The sequence below is a fragment of the Magallana gigas genome, chromosome 4 (genome assembly GCF_963853765.1).
Source record: "Magallana gigas chromosome 4, xbMagGiga1.1, whole genome shotgun sequence".
In the NCBI taxonomy this organism is placed as follows: domain Eukaryota; kingdom Metazoa; phylum Mollusca; class Bivalvia; order Ostreida; family Ostreidae; genus Magallana; species Magallana gigas.
Window position 1 is genome coordinate 24110692 of NC_088856.1, and position 20623 is coordinate 24131314.

Below are 20623 nucleotides of genomic sequence, written 5' to 3' on the forward strand. Positions count from 1 at the left end.
GAATAAATATTATAATTATTCAAAGGTTAACTTTTTGTTTCATACCTTTAAAATTGTTTAACGCTAGAGTGAGATTTTGGCTAAATATACAGGTACTTCCCAAATAAATTCACGTAAACAAACCAAGAAATAACTGTAAAAATGATTACTGTTAAATCAAATTGACTATAAATTGATAAATAACACTGACTCACGGAAGCCTTGTTTTTGTGTCTTTTCTGCAGTACTTCAAAACAATTTCAGATATAAAAAACAAGTTGCTGTCCTTTAAAAAATGACTACAATACGTAGACCATTTGCATGTGTTTCCAACGAAAACGTGAAAGCCTTTGAATTATCAGAGATTCCACCCACTCTAGCTCCCTGTTTTTAACCACTAAATTTGTACGTTGTAATACGTATATGTATAGCCCTGACTTTTTATCTCAGAATTTAAAAGGTTCATTCTTCTAAAAAAATCATGATCTATGTATTAATGAACGTAAAGTATCAGGCATTCGGCGAATTCTACTATTTGCGCCACCATTACGCTTCGTACTACTTTGTTAAACAGTCTTCGAAATTAAGCGGTAGCCCGATGACCGAGGCTAGTAAAATCAGGATCGGGTAGTCTGGTACCCTTCCCACAATTCCGTTCGCGCACTCTCTACATTGAGGTCAGGCACCGGTTAATTTGAACACATGTAATTGCGCAATTCAAAATGGCGGACAAAGTAAGTGTGCGACTCGCATAAAGAACGTGTCTCTTCTCTCTAGTGAAATGGTTTTAGTATTATTTATTTGCCTTATTGTTTTCCTATGTTGATTTTATTATGTTTCCTTTTATTATTTTGCCGTGTCACGCATCTAGAATCGCCGAAACACCTAGAATTCATAATGTAAACAAATGGAGTGTACCAACGGTGGTAAACTTTGGCAGTTATTATTCTTTAACCCAGAGACCGACATCTAAATTGTGGTACAGCATCAGTTACAAGAGGGATCAAACTTTTCGTTGACGCATGGGTCATTTATTGTCGCGTTGTTTTTAATCCATTAATTTGCACTGATTGTAGGTAATCATTCCTTTACTGTATGCATCGCTTTTTTCTTTATAAAAATACATTTTAATCCCTTAAAAATATGAATGTAAATGTAAAAACGTAGGGTCACTCAATTCTTTGAATCTGTTTTACTCAGGAGACTTGTGGGTTCGAATCCCACACTGCTTAAATATAATTTAAAGCAGTTATAATGGTTTAGTCTCCTTTTCTTCCCTCAGCTCTCACATCAGACAATATTTTTGTTCACTTAGCAGTATTAAATGATAATTTTTGATAGAGTGTTTAATTAGGCCCAGTACTGCCATGTTCCTGACTACAGATAAATGTATAATGGACTCGGGTTCGAATCCTAGTCTGGTTCTTTTTAGTGATTTATTCCACGCTGTTCCATTATGTGCCATGTTTTGATAGCCAGGACCAGATAGCTCTGCCAGTAGAGCACCTAAATAGTAATTCAGGGGGTTCACGTTCAAATCCTGGTTTGGCCAATCATTAAATCTCCCATCTTGTTCCTTCATACTAAATGCTATGTTGGTTATTTAATAAGCCGTCTTTTAATTTCATGTGTCCTCTTTATTTTGATTTTGATTTACATGCGTCTTTTTTATTTATGACTGAGTTATCATGTGTCCTCTCTGGGTTTTCATGCGTCTTTTTGATTTATAATTGGTTTTTCATTTGTCTTTTTCATTCTTTATAAATTTCTCTTATTCTTCTTGCTTTTCATCAATATTGAACTATCCTGTCTTAAACAGCATGAACAAAGATGCTCAACAAAGGTAATCTTTTCTCCATCTTTCTTTAGGCTGGTATTTGCATCATCGAGGAGAACATTAAGTTTAAAAGAGGATTGCAGTTATTGAATTTACATTGTGGTACAGACATTAACTATCTGAAACCGAAGCAAGTTGTAACGATAAAGCAAGCCTTAAAAAATGATTGCATATCAGTGTTACCAATTGGATATGGGAAATCACTGATATTTGAAATTCTTCCCTTTGTGGACTTTTCATTCTATGATCGACAGTGTTTAGTTCTGTTGATATGCCCATTGAATGTTATCATAGAGCAAGAAATTGCAAAACTTGGGGCCAAGTCCATAAGAGCATCAGACCTCCTTTATAAGGATGAGAGTAAAGACTTGACACCAATATTGTACATTGTTGGCCATCCAGAAGATATCACACAGCCATCTATTTTAGAAGAAGTTTCTCGACTTGACAGACGGACATTCATTGTTGTGGACGAAGCTCACTTGGTGCCTCAGTGGGGGGAAGAATTCAGACCAATGTTTAGAAACATCTGCAATTTGAAGTCCATTAACTCACATCTTACATCTATCTTAGCCCTTACAGCCACTGCTTCCGTTAAAGTTCAAAAATCTATAGCTTCACATCTCACCATGAAGAAGCCAGTTTTTCTCAGATCATTACCTGTTCTTAACAGCAACATTAAGATGACTATTCAAGAGCGTCCTTCTTCAACTGGTGGAAATAACAGAGTCCAGTCTGCATATGACTACATTTTCAAACCTGTATTTATTAATCTTCTTATGAATATGAATTCTTTCCCTCTGACAATAATCTATTCCAAGCTTAAATGGTGTGCTTATGGGTATGATCTAGCAAAACGCATACTGAAAGAGGAGATGTATAATGGTACTCCTTGTCCAGAAAACAGCCGTGTCGTACAGTATCACTCAACGCAACCCGAAAATGTATGTTTTACTCTAAGATTTACAATTTCTTTATGATGTAATTACCAGTGTGCTTTATTTCTGTGTATAACAAAATGAGGAAAAAATTGTAATTTTAATTCATAGTTTCCAACAATAAACACTTGATGAATATAGAGAGGTAGATTATCGAGCTATGTCACACTTATTGATATTCTAAAATCTCAGCTTAACGTATGGTGGCATAGATCTGCCACCACTTGTCAGATAATTATGTCGACTTGTCAGATCTTGATGTCGACTTGTCAGATAATTTTATTCACTTGTCAGTTCTTTAAGTCGACTTGTCACTTATTCACGTGGTTAAGAATTCAACACTTTAACCTTTCCACGCCCAATTTGTGCCATCCCTTTGAAATAATATTTTCTGACAAGTCGACATATGGATCTGACAAGTCGACATAATCATCTTTAACGTCAATATAACTATTTGAGAAGTCGACATAATTATCTGGCAAGTTGACATAATTATTTGAGAAGACGACATAACATCTGACAAGACAACATCATTATCTGACAAGTCGACTTACAATATGAATGATAATTTTCTTTAAACTAGGGGCCATATTATTTTTTGTGTCAAATAATTATGTTAACTTGTCAGATCTTTATGTGGACTTGAAAGATAATTAAGTTAACTTGTCAGATCTTTATGTCGAATTGTCAGATGATTATGTAAACTTGTCAGATATTTATGTCGACTTATATGATATTATGATGACAAGTAAATGGCAGTTAGTGGCACTAACACGCTTTGACAACAAAATAGTGAGTCTCTAGAGTCACTATGGTTATTTTCTGACAAGTCAACATAAAGATCTGACAAGTTGACATAAATATCTGACAAGTCGACATTATCATATGAGAAGTTAACATAATTATCTGACAAGTGGTGGCAGATCTATGCCACCATATTAACGAGCTAGAAAGCTGTGCAACATGAATTGCTGGTTGCTACTTGAAATTATACTTGCATAATCAGTCAATTGTGTACCTGTAATGTACTAGGTACCTTCATGCATCTTGTACGTGTACCTGTACATTAAGCTAAAAATTCAGGACCAAGAAATATTTAAAGTGTTGAAATAATTTACAAAGTACTTTGATGAAAATTTACCCAATGCATGCTTAGATATCTATCCTTATTTGTGTCTTAATTTTCTTCAGAACTAGATATTAAATCAATGAATACCTTAATAAATAGTCTACCTCTACATAATCAAAATCATGTACAACAATTTGATGGCTTTAAGTAAGAATTTCTGTTGAATTATTATCAATACCTAATAGGTGAATTCACAAATTATTGAGGACTTAAAAAGCAACAAGAAGGTTAAAGTTGTGTTGGCCACTGTTGCTCTGGGAATGGGTGCCGACCTTCGAAATGTGAAGCATGTAATTCATGCTGGCCCACCAACCAGTCCAGAAGGTAATCTTAAGAAGAAGAGTTAATCAAATCAGGTCCTAGTTTGCATAACCGTCTGATTCATTAAATAACAGTATTTCAGTGATTAATACCTTCACCATGTTCACTCTATTTTTGAACAGTCTATGTACAAGAGGTTGGACGAGCTGGAAGAGATGGCCAGGCAGCAGAAGCCAAGTTATATTTCAATAACTCTGATCTAGCAGAGAAGCCTATTGATAACAGTATGATAGAGTTCATTAGATCAAAGTCATGCAGGAGACAGCATCTATCTGCATATTTTGATGCACCCTTTGAAAGTGTGGATAACTGTTGCGATGTTTGTTGTAAGGAAGGAGCAAATGTTATTGGTTTTAAGGTTCCTTCGCTGGAACAAAGGCATTATGTTAGACTTTCTCTTCAGACATACATAAATGCCGACCCTTCAGGAGAGTTAGGATTTATTATGTCTGAAGAAAAAGTCCAGATTATTGTTGATTGTTTTGAATTCGTTAAAGATGAATCATATCTTTCTAAATTGCTAAATTCAAGTGTTCCTGAGTCAGTTTCTAGTTCACTTTTTGCTATCTTATCATCATTTCAAAATGACTGAACACTGTACGGTACATGCTGTAAATGGATTGATACATTGTGTCTGTTTATATTGCTTTATGTCAGTTATACAGTACTTATTTTCTTTCTTCATTTTGCAATTCCAATTTCTAATAACACATTGATTTGCCAAAAAAGTTTATATGCATCCTTTAAACTGTGATTCTTGCTTAATGTGCATGAATATTAATGAAACCAGGATATACTAAACTAGAATAATAAGTATGATTAGTATATGAGCACATTATGATGACTGTCACATTGAAATTCATATTTATAAGGACTTATTAATGAAGAATTCTATCCTTAGCATTTTTTTTCAATTGGCAAGTTATATTCATAATAGTATTAAAATCAAATGTAAATTCACAGATTGTTGTATTTTGACAGAAGCTTCAGAATCTATATATATTTAACTTCAAAACCCATTTGCCTGTACTTAAACAGCAAATGAAAGGAGGTATAATATGATGACTGCTATATTTAACCCATTTACAAGTATATGCATGTATATATATGGTGTAAATCTGTCTATATAAAGAATATGTACTTACATGTTTCATGCAGCCTACTTTCCAGAGTCATAGTCCAGTATACTTTTATGATGTTCCACCCAGGCCTTGTATTTATTGTCATTGATAGAGAACAGAAGAGGACTAGTTAGTCCTTTGAAAAATTCAAAACTCCTTCCTGGTGTATAGACAAATGGATTGACTTCCATTATATCTTGTATCATTTTTATTTCATCGTCATTTGCATTTTTCAATTTGTGGTGATGAGATCTCAAAATTACATTAGTGTCTGTGTCATAATGATGAGAGATGGCATCCATTCCAGCTAACGCTTTTGATCTTTTAACAATAATTTCAGGTGTTTTGTTTGATCCTAGGCTTTTAAGCATACTTTTGGTCTTTTTTACCATGTGTTCCATATGCAGATCTGCAGGGATAGATGAGTCTAGTTTCCCCTGTGTATTCACAAACAGACCATGAATTGACTGATATGAAGTCTGAAGGCTATATGATGCCTGGTGAAAGCAAAGGAAACGCAAAATTTCCAAAGCATATTTTGAGTTATTGTTCACCGTTTTAAACATCATCATCATACATTTCATAACAGTCATCAGTCTAGCTCTATCTGGGGATTTGCAAACATCCTGAAATTCTAGGAACATTAATCCCAATTCCATCACTAACACTCCATACTTATATACATCATCTTTTGTATCTTGATTTGTAGTACTTGGATTATGGGGATTTGATAATGGGATGTGAATCTGAATCTGTGTCCCATCTGGTAACATCAAATTTAAAGTTTTGTGTGTGCAGGTAATTTGCTGATCTCTCTTGAATATATATTCATCAAGGAAAGTTTCAAGGACTTCTTCCTGCCATTTTTTCAGTTCTGACGGGTCGGATGGAGGTTTATTTTTGGTCAAAGTTGAAGCCCTGTCTTTAATGCCAAAAAACTCCATTAGAGCGGCAGCTATGTAGGATTTTACAAAACTCACAACAAAGTCCTTGTCATCATCATAATGATTTTTTACATCTTCATGTACAGAGGATCTGTTTAACTTGACTTTTTCTCCATTTAATGTACCTTTATCAAATGTTTTCTTCTTAAAAAGTACTTTAAACATCAATTCAAGAAAGTTCATTGATGTATGGAATAGTTCAAAACTGATGGGATATAGATTCTCAAATCTTTCCTTGGCTGTGTATGCACCACCTCTAAGAGTTTTTGCACCTGAAAATCTTTCCCGTGTTAACTGATCACCACCAATTTGGATAAAGTCGAAACTGGTTTCTGATTTTTCATTTATTTCTGTAACAAATTCCTGATAAGAGTCCAAAATTTTGACTACATCGCTGTAGCATTGCTCATTTAAAGGTTGGACAGGAAGGAGAATGGATCCATTTTTCTTTTGAATAATGTCTGGGTATTGAGGCCTAATATCAGTTGTAGCAAGAAAGGACAATGCTGGAATAAGTTCTTTAGCTACTTTGGCAATGTGACAGGTATAATTAGTCTTCAGGGCAGCAATATCAGATTCAGATGGTAATATATGTGTCAGATCAAGACCTCTAACTGGTCCTTGAGGGACATCAGAGTATTGAGAAAATTCACAATTTTGAATAATAGCACACGATGCAAACCAGTGGTACTGTTGACTTTGCTTTTCATTGCTACGTTGAAACTTTTTTCCAACACGAAAATTCACATTGTCACCTATGAGACGGTACTTTTTTCCATTCATTAGTTCGTTAAGAATGTTTACATAACAGCTATCACCAACTTCCTCTATGACCCTCAGTAACGTGGAGTAGGAGCTTGTTATGCCGATGGGTTCCAATCGATCAAATACCTAAAATAATTTTTGAAAAAATTATTATCATTTACTAAAAAGCATATGTATAATGTTTAGTTGTTTTCTTGAATGAATAAATATATAGATGTATGATCATATAAGGCAATATTTGAAAGACAGGCATTCAAATCTTAAAAGGACCATTCATAAAAATTGACGTTTATTCAATAAATGTCACTGTATTGTCATTGATTTACTTGGTATGCTCCAGGAAGACACCAACTTAAGAAGCTATTGAAAAACAAAACAAACTCAATTAAAATCATACGAGAGTCATTAGATGTCAAGATAATCTATGAAATGCAAAAATAATAATGATAAAATTTAAAAAAAATACAAAAAGAATAAGTTTTAAGAGAGAAAAAAAATATAAAAAAGAAAAGGAATAAGAAAGAGATTAAATAAAGAATGGAGACTTTGCCAAGTAATATACACTACTTTTAACCATTCAAATAAGCAGTGGTGGGATTTGAACCCACAAGTTTCCATAAGACTGTTAGTTGATGCTCACAGTAAAGCAGACATACATCTATATCAAGTAGCACATGCAATTTATTACATACAAGAGATATTGCAACACAGACAACAAGGGAAGGGTAGGTACTGAGTATTTAAAGTGCAGAGTAAGTTTAGATGGAAGTTCTAATATCTAGGTCAGATCACAGATTCTGATTTACCAACAGGAACATGCATAATGATGAAAATACAAAAAATGTCAGGGTATATTTAATGATTTTCAAGTAATATTGTTTGCTGTTAACCCATAGTTAAAAATGTACCAGCACATTTAAGAAATTATCAGAGCTAACAATATAGCACCATGACATTCATAACTAGCAATTATGACTAGGCTTTTTACCTTTTCATGAGTCTGTTCATCTTTCAGCACAATAGCCAGAACTCTCTGAACCAAACTCAGCTTATGGTACCGTTCCTGCATTAATATGCTGTAGATCAGTCCAAGTTTTGGCACCAAGTTTTCTGAGAGACTGTCTGTCGTCACCTTATTTCTTGACATAACAGTAAGCAATATATTTGCTAAAGTAGGCTGGCAAACAACCATTTCACCAAGAACATCAGCCCACTGAAACGACTGCAAATCTTCAAAAGACTTGTTATACAAAACAGACTTATTATTTGTAATTAAGGCAGCGTCTGAATTGATACCATCTTTGACGATTTTTTTACTTCCTTTCGCGTTTGTTTGATTGCCATAACTTTCGCTGCAATGTCATTGGCATTACCATGAGTAACTGTGCTTAAAAGATCTGCTCTGTCTTGAAGGCTAATGCTATGGTCTGCTTGTTGTATGGTATATGTTGAACTCCTATATAAGTGTCAAATTTATCAAAAATTATATTTTTCAAAATGTAATTTCACCCTCTTTTTTATAATAGATATGGGGTTGGTCAAATAATTAGTTTCATCAATCAGAGGCATACATCCTACTCAGTATGATCATTTATGTGATAATATGATACTAACAAATGTATTATGATATGCATAAGTATATATAATAGAAAATCAGATATTGAATTAAATACATCACAACTGGAACTTCAGGTTCTGTAAAAGTTGATTTGCTGTGGCTACAAATAGGTGGTGTCTGTGTGAAAACAGATGTTATAGAAGGTGGATCTGATAGCTCCAAAAACAAGGACTTGTTCCTCTTGTATTGTTGTCTACACGAGTCTCCTTTGAATTAAGCAGAATATAAAATTTATGAATATTGAAAACATTATTTTTCATAACTTGACGCAAAAAGATCAAATACAAATTTGATAAACAGTGTATCATGTTCAGGAAGATGTCAAAAGATATTTATCCTTTTTCAATAGCATTTTTGCATTAAATCACAGTTATATTCAATAAGTACACCAGTGCCTGTGGAAAAGAAGGAGTTGACACATACACTGTAATCTTATATGTCAATAATTCTGAACAACATACCGGTTCTTAACCAACCATGCACTTCAGAGAGGTGTGTGGCACAGTTCTGCCAGAACTCCTCAGAGTTAGAAAGAGGCACTCCACAGTTCTTAGTTACATAAGTCCTTAGAGTGCCTCTTTCTTCCTGAGTCCACTGTTGATTCCGTGCATTTTCCTTGGCAAACTGTCATAAATTAATAGAATTATTCATATATAACAGTTAATGCAAAGTTGATTAGTTCATATAATTGCAGCTCAAATCAACATTATAAGTGTATTATTTCAAATGAATTAGATTGTAAGATAAAGATTTTATTTCTGAAAAACCTTATGGGGCTGCAGTGGAGTTGCTCCTGTAGGGGTACCTCTGGGTCTTTTTGACTGGCGTGTTCTCACTGGGGACTTGCACAATGAATAGTTGTGAAAGGATATAAAGGAAGGATAATCCTGCAACAATATTTAGCATTTAAGTTCAAGAGCTCTTCCAGTAAAATGAAACAATTCATTATCAAATACAAAACAAAATGCAAAATTAATTAGAAGTTGTGACTCTTGACATGTTTATAGAAATATATTTAAATTTAATCTACACAATTTGTACGAGTTTGTGGTGCTAAATACATTGGTTAGAGCAGAATGCGGTATATCCTCAATATCTATAAAGAGAGAAAAATGAAAAAGACAAATGAAAAACCAATTAAAAATCAAAAAGACACATGAAAACCCAGAGAGGACACATGATAACTCAGTCATAAATAAAAAAGACGCATGTAAATCAAAATCAAAATAAAGAGGACACATGAAATTAAAAGACGGCTTATTAAATAACCAACATAGCATTTAGTATGAAGGAACAAGATGGGAGATTTAATGATTGGCCAAACCAGGATTTGAACGTGAACCCCCTGAATTACTATTTAGGTGCTCTACTGGCAGAGCTATCTGGTCCTGGCTATCAAAACATGGCACATAATGGAACAGCGTGGAATAAATCACTAAAAAGAACCAGACTAGGATTCGAACCCGAGTCCATTATACATTTATCTGTAGTCAGGAACATGGCAGTACTGGGCCTAATTAAACACTCTATCAAAAATTATCATTTAATACTGCTAAGTGAACAAAAATATTGTCTGATGTGAGAGCTGAGGGAAGAAAAGGAGACTAAACCATTATAACTGCTTTAAATTATATTTAAGCAGTGTGGGATTCGAACCCACAAGTCTCCTGAGTAAAACAGATTCAAAGAATTGAGTGACCCTACGTTTTTACATTTACATTCATATTTTTAAGGGATTAAAATGTATTTTTATAAAGAAAAAAGCGATGCATACAGTAAAGGAATGATTACCTACAATCAGTGCAAATTAATGGATTAAAAACAACGCGACAATAAATGACCCATGCGTCAACGAAAAGTTTGATCCCTCTTGTAACTGATGCTGTACCACAATTTAGATGTCGGTCTCTGGGTTAAAGAATAATAACTGCCAAAGTTTACCACCGTTGGTACACTCCATTTGTTTACATTATGAATTCTAGGTGTTTCGGCGATTCTAGATGCGTGACACGGCAAAATAATAAAAGGAAACATAATAAAATCAACATAGGAAAACAATAAGGCAAATAAATAATACTAAAACCATTTCACTAGAGAGAAGAGACACGTTCTTTATGCGAGTCGCACACTTACTTTGTCCGCCATTTTGAATTGCGCAATTACATGTGTTCAAATTAACCGGTGCCTGACCTCAATGTAGAGAGTGCGCGAACGGAATTGTGGGAAGGGTACCAGACTACAGGATCGGGCTACCAAATATTATTTTCGCGCATGCCCGATGGGCTAGTACGTTGTTTCCGCCGGTAATTGAAATTATGATACCATTTTTGAGTCGGCTCGCGAAGCGACCGAGTCCTTGTTATCATAGCCGTTTCTGCAAATATTTTGCACTACATTATTCATGCGCTAATGAAAATAGTGCATGCATTAACCTCTTTTGTTTGCGTGATTGTCAAGTTGAAATGCTTAAACAATCTTATCTTTTTTACACATATATTTCTAAAGTTTTTCTTGATGTTTACAAAATAAAACAAATCAAAGTAGTTTTTGTTCAATCGCCGCCCATGAATTCGACAACTTACACGGGGAAAACCTTGTTCCATATTAAGCATAAAATCTATTTTTAGAAAAACCCAGCTCGCGAAGCGAGAAGACCCTTTCTATCATCGGATCTCTTGGAGTGGATTTTGAGTACAAACGTGAATTGAAAATGGACGATATAATGCAAATAGCTCTTATTTCTTCGTCATTGAAACATACTGGTCCTTTGTCTCTATCCTACGATATTTTGCATTGCCAGTCTGGCAGGCATTGTCAGTCTATCATTGACAACGTGTTGAATCAAAGTACTGAAAGTACGGAGATGAGTTGATAATCATGAATCAGATATTTATTGACCCATTTCTGCTTTTAACATGCAGAATTTGAAATAATCATGAATTCAGTATATAAGTTTCTTATTATCACTGGCTACAACATATCAAAGATAAAAAAAATCATGAATCGTGAAAGGTAATTTTTTGAATAAAAAGGATAACTAAATATTATTATCATATAATTTAATATGATAAGTCATCTTTTGTCAAGTTGTTTTTATTGTTCTTGATTTGGGCTAATAAAATTTTGTTTGGGCTACCAGATTTTGTAACCTCACTTGCGCTATGGGCTTGTAGTAAAAAAAAGTTAAGCGCAAAGACTGCTGTTAACTATGCAGTGACAGCTTTAAGTAAATTAATTTCATATTTTGGTGCATTTTTCTTGAGATTTAAGATTGTATACAGTGACAAAATTATTCAACCATACTTAAATGCTTAAAACAAATTTAATTGGGAAGTACACTAGCCTCGCCTACAATAAAAGTAAAGTTACATGTGTATTCGGAAAACAACATAACATTAAAAATAAAGCTATTTGATGCATGTTGTAGTTTCGGCATAACATTAACTTCTTTCATAATGCTAACTATTCATATCACATGCCGATCATTTCTTTAAAAGGAATACTTTGTTTCTGTACCGTATACCGACAACTTTACAATTACAGCGCCTTTGAACTTATGTGTGCATATGGCATGGAATCCCGATCCCGATTCAGATAAACGTGTGCTAGCCTGGTTCCTTGAGCTACCCAGTACGCAAAAGGAACCTGGCTAGCTCCTGCGCAGGCTGAATTGTCCCCATAGCATCCAGTTAAAGGGGCATGGTCACGATTTTGGTAAAAAATATGCTCGCGATTGTAATGTTAACAATGTTTCAGTAAGGCATTTTTAATAGAGAACCAAAATTTAAGTGTCATTCTTGAGTTATAAGCGAGTTACGGAGCTTACAATTCTTTGTTATGTAAACAAAACTTTTGTTTACATTTTAAATCCTGAAGTAAAAACTCCAGTTTTGGACCTCAAATGAATGTGGTAAACATTAAGATATGTTTATCTATGCTTAAAATGGACAAGAATATGGAAAAATCAACTTGAAAAAGAGCTTTTACTTGTATATTGAACTAATGGTAACAAAACAGGGCACGAGCCCTGTTTACATGACAGAAGATTGTGAGCCCCCTGTCTTGCTTATAACTTCACGACTTCCTCTCCAACTTCATATGGTCATTGGAAATGCATTCTTAAAGCATTGTAAATAATAAAAACAGAAAAATAGAATTTGACCAAAATCGTGACCATGCCCCTTTAAACCTCGCTTATATATTTTCTGCGTGGACCCTGATGAACAAAAACGCACCAATTGCCCTAACTAATAATTACATAATTTTTGCGTCGAAATTCAACAATTTTAATTCCACTAAAAGTGAGGAGAAAAAATTAACAAAACAGAACACACGTAAAGGTCACTTTTGATAGTCGGTTGTAGCTTGCACGTGGTGTTTACTGCGTTTCGTACAAACTTTCTTTTCTTCTGGTAATCGGTGTCGCCACCTGATGTCAAGCATGACCGCCATCATAAGCCGACACATACACACACAGACACAGACACACACACACACACACACACACATACATGCATTACCGACCATTCGAGGACTATGACACCCCACCTTCCTCCGAGGACCATACTTTCTAATTGAGCTTTTGTTTCAAGATTCGGTACTTTAATAGGATATGGCTCTAGTTACACTATGGGAGGTTGCAGCATGCAGTATTTAGGTAATTAAAGCATGGTATTTTCACTATGCTTTAGAGGACGTTCCGGTTTCGTGAGAGTACGTTGTGTTACCTTGAGAGGACGGTGTGTTAACTTGAGAGGACGCTGTGTTAGCCTTGAGAGGACGTTGTGTTAACTTGAGAGGACGATGTGTTAGCCTTGAGAGGACGTTGTGTTAACTTGGGAGGACGGTGTGTTAGCCATGAGAGGACGGTGTGTTAGCCATGAGAGGACGGTGTGTGTTTTAACCATGAGAGGACGTTGTATTTATCTCCCACAAAGCAATCAAAGTTTTTACTTTTGATCAATCTTACTATGTACTGTAAAAACGTGCGACATGTGTTCGCAATGATTTATTATTTTTCATGCACAATCGGGAGGTGGTATCAAAATGCGTAGGTAATATCCTGAAGTAGAAGGCACTTTTATTATTTCCTGAGAATTTTTTTTATAAAGATTGAATATACCTTAAAATGAACTAAACATATGAATGTAACCAATCATGGAAAACATAAGCTATGAAGGACAACAGTTCTGGAAATAAACTTAATAAATTTCTAAACTTTAAACAGAAAATATTCTTAAAATTACTTGTTTTAGGGGTTACTTTCCTATCAAAAAACAGTGTCGACAACAGTCGTCAATTTCAATTTTTTTCATAAAATCTTTGCAATGCATGTAGTCTATATTGTTTGATAAGAAATTCCTCTGAAATTGGTGTTGGAACTGAGCTCATTACATCAAAATTAGCATTTAGGATGCATGTCATATGCTAAATGTCATATGCAAAAAAAGCTTACATCATGAGATTTAACAATTCAGTGTATTTGATTTTAGAAAAGGAAAACCTCCAACATACTAGAAACCGATATGCTAAATGGAGTGGTGTTTTTTTGTATGTTACTAGTACTTGTTGTATTCATGACTACATGCCAATGTATAATAGTGGATAGTAAATAGATATTCCCCTAAAAAAACTCGATAGAGAAGTATTTCTCTCTGAAAACTGGCCCCAAAAAAGTATTCCCCGGAATAAATTGCACAAGAATTGTATTTTCCTTAAGTAAATCCAAACAAATGATTTTTATTTTTAAACTTTCCCAAAAAAAAGACAAAAGATATTCATATCCTATGAACAAAGAGGATGTTGCAGAAAATACTGCTAAATTAATCGAGAGTATTGGAGTATGGTGTTCCAATAGAGCCACTTTAAAACTTCGTTGTGTTAGCCGTGAGATGACAATTTGCAGTAACCTTTAGACGTTTTATCACATCCTTTATATTCTGCTTAAACGATAAAATAGCTACTATTTTCACAATACTTTTAGTACATCATTTTTAGACGCATGACGTTAAAATAAGAAAGTAAAATATGGTAATAACGAACGGTGTTCAAAATCAAATGTCCAAAGGAAAAAATACAAAACAGGAGCAGAGCAAACAAAAATCTCTACAAAAATTAAAGAGAGGATCAGGTGGTGATAACGAACAGTGTTCAAATTCAGAAGTCCAAAGGAAAATTACAAAACAGGAGCAGAGCGAAAACGGGCCTCTATAAGAAATTAAGAGATATGATCAGTTGCCATGGAGGAGTGAGCATCCTCTGTTGACCGGTCACACCCGCCGTGTGCTCTTTGTGGTAATCGGGAAAACGAAAAAACCCGTAGACAATTCGGTGATTAATAATGGTCTTACAATACGTATTTTAAAAAACCCTCAGTCAGCATTCGAACTAGCGGAAGTATTTTATCAAATTGTTTGTAAGTAGCTAACCTCGTTTTAGAAATTGTTCATAAGTAGAGCATGCCCTTGCGTATTGAATCAAATGAGAGACAAAAATTCCATATGCTTTTTTTCTTTCTATCTCTCGTATATAACTCTTTTGCAAATTATCATATTTTTTTTTTGCACCAATACCATATATATGTGAAATTTTAAAAAAGCTTCAATAAAATGTTTCAAAAAAGCAAGTAAGCAAACTCCATATGCAGGTGATAAAGGTATATTGCTACGTAACTAAGGTAAGTTAACGATAGAATAATTGATGCATCATGTTTCTCATAGCCTCGGGTGATTACGGTATCCATACCATCACTGATGGTCAATGGAAAAACTGGTTGTTAACCTTTTTATATTAATATATTTACTAGAATGGTTCGTTTTTGGGATTAACTAAAGACGGCTCAAGAAAATTTAATTGTAAATGTTCATATACTATATAAACACGTGTGCACACTGTAGTTCGTATACTACAGTTAACCTGTGGTTGTACTTGATCTGTACACATGCAGTCTGAGGACCCTGTGTTTGTACTTGAGCTGTACACATGCAGTCCGAGGACCCTGTGTTTGTACTTGAGCTGTACACATGCAGTCCGAGGACCATGCATGTGTTTGTACTTGACCTTTATACATGCAGTTTGTGTTTGTACTTAAATTGTATACATGCAGTCAGAGGACCCTGTGTTTGTACTTGAGCTGTATACACATGCAACCAGAAAAGAACTCGATGTTGAATGTATATACCATTTAGATGAGTATTCAAAATTAATCTAATTTTATTTAAAATTGGTAAGTAGATAAAAACAACAATAAAAACGCATTTTGGTACAAATTTATACATTTTGCAGTAATAACACTACCAACTACCACCAACCACCAAAATATTTAAATAAATCTCATTTTATATAAATGCTGATTTCCTGGTGATCATGATAATTTGGTTAATTCCATATCAGGTTCTTTTTTCAAAGCCCCAAAAACGGTATTCGATGTGGCTACTTTGATCTTCGCATTTTCGCCTACAGGGCGTAGATCTATGCGAGAGTGCGAAGTTGTGAAGGCGAAAGTGCGAAGTTGCAAAGGCGAGGAGTGAAGGTACGAAAATGCGACGGCGAAGCGCGAAGATGCGAAGGCGAAAGTGCGAGCTTGCAAACCGGAAGAAGCGAACTACTTTCGCTCCTTCGCACTTTCAAGTTTGTGGAGCTCTCTATCCTGCAGATCCAGATTTGGTTGTAGGAGAGGGTGGGGGTCCCGAATGATTACTGTATTTGCCGCAAGGGGGGGGGGGGGTGCCGAGGCATATTCTTAGCAATTTTACTTTGTGAAATTATTATTATTGAAATTTCCAGAGGGGTGTTGGGGGGGGGGGGGGTCTTCCCCATCAAAATCCGTGCATGAACAAGGAATTCGAATGTCGTATACTAAAATTCAATGCTACTGTGTTTGAACCACTGTATTGATTTAAGGTAAGCAAACAGCTGATAAGTGACAGGAATCTGGAAGTGCATATGTACACATTATGGGGAGCATTACCTATTATGTAGAGTACATAATGATTAGACGTAGCCAACACTGGTTAACACAAAAAAAAATCCAATGCCCCAATAAAATATTAATGAACATCCATAGTAAGCACATGTGCTTACTATGATAATATGCATGCGTACCAATATCAAATGTATCGGCAAACCTCGGGCGAGTACGGTATCCACGCCGTCATTGATGGTCAATGGAGAAACTGGTCGCTAACCTCTTTATAAATGTATTTACTAGAATGCACACATCTGTAAACATGCAGTCAGAGGACCCTGTGTTTGTACTTGAGCTGTACACATGCAGTCCGAGGACCCTGTGTTTGTACTTGAGCTGTACACATGCAGTCCGAGGACCATGCATGTGTTTGTACTTGAGCTTTACACATGCAGTTTGTGTTTGTACTTGAATTGTATACATGCAGTCAGAGGACCCTGTGTTTGTACTTGAGCTGTATACACATGCAACCAGAAAAGAACTCGATGTTGAATGTATACATGTATACCATTTAGATGAGTATTCAAAATTAATCTAATTTTATTTAAAATTGGTAAGTAGATAAAAACAACAATAAAAACGCATTTTGGTACAAATTTATACATTTTGCAGTAATAACACTACCAACTACCACCAACCACCAAAATATTTAAATAAATCTCATTTTATATAAATGCTGATTTCCTGGTGATCATGATAATTTGGTTAATTCCATATCAGGTTCTTTTTTCAAAAACGGTATTCGATGTGGCTACTTTGACCTTCGCATTTTCGCTTACAGGGCGTAGATCTATGCGAGAGTGCGAAGTTGTGAAGGCGAAAGTGCGAAGTTGCAAAGGCGAAGGAGTGAAGGTACGAAGATGCGACGGCGAAGCGCGAAGATGCGCAGGCGAAAGTGCGAGCTTGCAAACGCGAAGAAGCGAACTACTTTCGCTCCTTCGCACTTTCAAGTTTGTGGAGCTCTCTATCCTGCAGATCCAGATTTTGTTGTAGGAGAGGATGGGGGGTCCCGAATGATTACTGTATTTGCCGCAGGGGGGGGGGGGGGGGGGTGTCCGAGGCATATTCTTGGTAATTTTACTTTGTGAAATTATTAATATTGAAATTTCCAGAGGAGTGTTGGGGGAGGGAGGGGGGTCTTCCCCATCAAAATCCTTGCATGAACAAGGAATTCGAATGTCGTATACTAAAATTGAATGTTACTGTGTTTGAACCACTGTATTGATTTAAGGTAATCAGACAGCTGCTAAGTGACAGGAATCTGGAAGTGCATATGTACACATTATGGGGAGCATTACCTATTATGTAGAGTACATAATGATTAGACGTAGCCAGCACTGGTAAACACAAAAAAAAATCCAATGCCCCAATAAAATATTAATGAACATCCATAGTAAGCACATGTGCTTACTATGATAATATGCATGCGTACCAATATCAAATGTATCGGCAAACCTCGGGCGAGTACGGTATCCACGCCGTCATTGATGGTCAATGGAGAAACTGGTCGCTAACCTCTTTATAAATGTATTTACTAGAATGGTTTCATTGTTGGGCTTAACTAAACCCTGTCACACCAGGCTGCGTCCCCACGGCGTTGTAAAATTCATGGAATCGCCGTAGGATCGCAAGGAAAATTCAGAAATAATGTACAGTTTTATTTGAAAATTTTACAACTGGAGAAGTCACGGCGTCCTGACGGCGACCTAGGCGGTCTTACGGAGCTCCCACGGCGTATAACTGCGTTTCACGGAGTTCTACTTGGCGATTAACTGCGCTCTCGCTGAGTCTCCGCCGAGCGCTCATGACGTGCTAGGAGTTTTTACCGCGCGTCCACGGCGTGCTCTGTGCGCTGACTGCGCTCACAAGACGTTCTTTACTTCTTGGTAGGTTAATATTAATTTGTACAATTGTATGGGAAACAAATAAGAATTTACAACTAGTATATAAATGATTTTAAAATTGTTGTGATTTTATGATAAGGTACATTGTAATTGAAACATAGTTACTTCTAAACAATTTGTGAAGGACTAGGATTAAACTCTTAGTAGTCAGGTCTACAAAAAAGATCCGTTATTAGTTGTTAGAAAACATTGAAAAGATGTGAAAACATCAAAACCAAATGGCGTGAATTCCATCTACGTCCATCGATTGGTCTTGGAATATTAGCAAATGCTGCTTTTTACATAGTCATCTACATCCAGTTTGATAATTATTACATCGCTTGCTATTGTACAACAACCATTTTTCGAGTTTTCGTGGTCCTGATGACAACGCACTAGAAACGCCGTGGGAGCCCAGTATAAACGCAGAAAAAACGTCACGAGAGCGCTATGAACCAGCAACAGCTCTTTGGGGTCGCTGAGTGAACGCAGCCAAATGGAAAACAACTTGTTCAAACGCTTTAGATGCGCAGTGAGAGCGCATTGAGAGCGCGATAGAGACGCAGTGAGATCCCAAAGGACTCCGTTAGGTCTCCGTGCAAGAGCAATTAACTTATCACTGCGTCTACACTGCGATTAGCTGCGTTCCTTGAGGGCACCGACGGAGCTCTCGTGGCGCTGTTGGAGATCTTACGGCGCTGTCACGGCGACCTCACTACGCTTTTACGGCATGTTTAGAACGCCGAGCCACGGCAAGTATTTTGTGCATGTTCAAAGTGCGCGCCGTCGCATGGCGTTCTTAAATGATCAAGGCGATCCCACCGCGACGGACGATGTAGTTATGTTGTTACAGCGCTGAAGAAGACTCTACTGCGTTTACCTTGGCGTTTTACATTATTTAAGGACGCAGCGGGATCGCCGTGAGAACGCAGCTCCGGTGTGACAGGGGTTTGAAGACGGCTCAGGAAAATAAAATTGTAAATGTACATGTACTAAAAAATACTTGTGCACAGTGTAGTTCGTATACTACAGTTAATCTGTGGTGATCAGTACACATGCAATCCGAGGACCCAGTGTTTGTACTTGATTTGTACACATGCAGTCCGAGGACTCTGTGTTTGTACTTGATCTGTACACATGCAGTCCGAGGACTCTGTGTTTGTACTTGATCTGTACACATGCAGTCCGAGGACTCTGTGTTTGTACTTGAATTGTATACATGCAGTCAGAGGACCCTGTGGTTGTATTTGATCTGTATATGTATATGCATTCAGAGACCCTGTATTTGTACAATTACAATTTTCAGACCTACTGTGGTTTCATCAATATTCGTTGAATACCAATTTTCGTGGATTTCGTTGTTAAGTTGCTCCACAAAATTAAATGTTCATTGAAGTGCAATTTCTATTAACATTTTGTATTGATAGGTTCATTGGCCACGAATTTACGTATCCTTGAAACTGTGATTTTTACTATATCCACGAAAATTGATACCCTTGAATATTAATGAAACCACAGCATATATTTACATTTTCCAGTGTCTTTGCTTGTGATAACACTACGTACCGATTTTGTACTATATAACCCATAATACAAATGACGCCAAATTGAGGCACCAGCGGGGTTTGCTTATTTATATTTTTACAATGTATATTTAATCGTACGATGGCATAAAACTATAGAAATATAAGTAGTAAGGAATCATTCTTTTAATATTATGAGGTGATAATTTCGGTTGGGGCGTGATCAAATCTATCATAAAGCCCTTCGGGCTTTATTGGATTTGATCACGCCCCGACCAAAATTATCACCTCATAATACTCAAAGAATGATTCCAAGTTTAATAATATTCCTTATATATCTTCGAGAAAAAAAACTCCTAACTATTCGTAAGAAAATCAAAGGTGGAATAACACATCATAACAAAATGGCTGACCTCTGAACGAAAGGATATTTCGTTTTATTAAAAGGATTTTATCGACGGCAACATGTAAGTTATCCAATAGCCGAATAGATAAAATGTCGGACTTAAGATGAAGATAAGTGATAAATGTCCGTACATCACGAGTTCGAATCCTGCTGGGGCTTTTGTTGTTAACTTGCATGTACTTACTGAATTTTT

At 35.9% G+C, this 20623-nt stretch overlaps 1 protein-coding gene across 1 annotated transcript; it reads left to right on the forward strand.

Moving 5' to 3' along the window:
* Positions 1 to 701: 701 nt before the first annotated feature.
* LOC117680959 (uncharacterized) lies at positions 702 to 4594 on the forward strand. Its single transcript, XM_066083280.1, has 5 exons — positions 702 to 713; positions 1849 to 2760; positions 4069 to 4207; positions 4327 to 4428; positions 4563 to 4594. Exons 1-5 carry the CDS (start codon positions 702 to 704, stop codon positions 4592 to 4594), a joined length of 1197 nt encoding a protein of 398 aa, XP_065939352.1.
* Positions 4595 to 20623: the final 16029 nt, after the last annotated feature.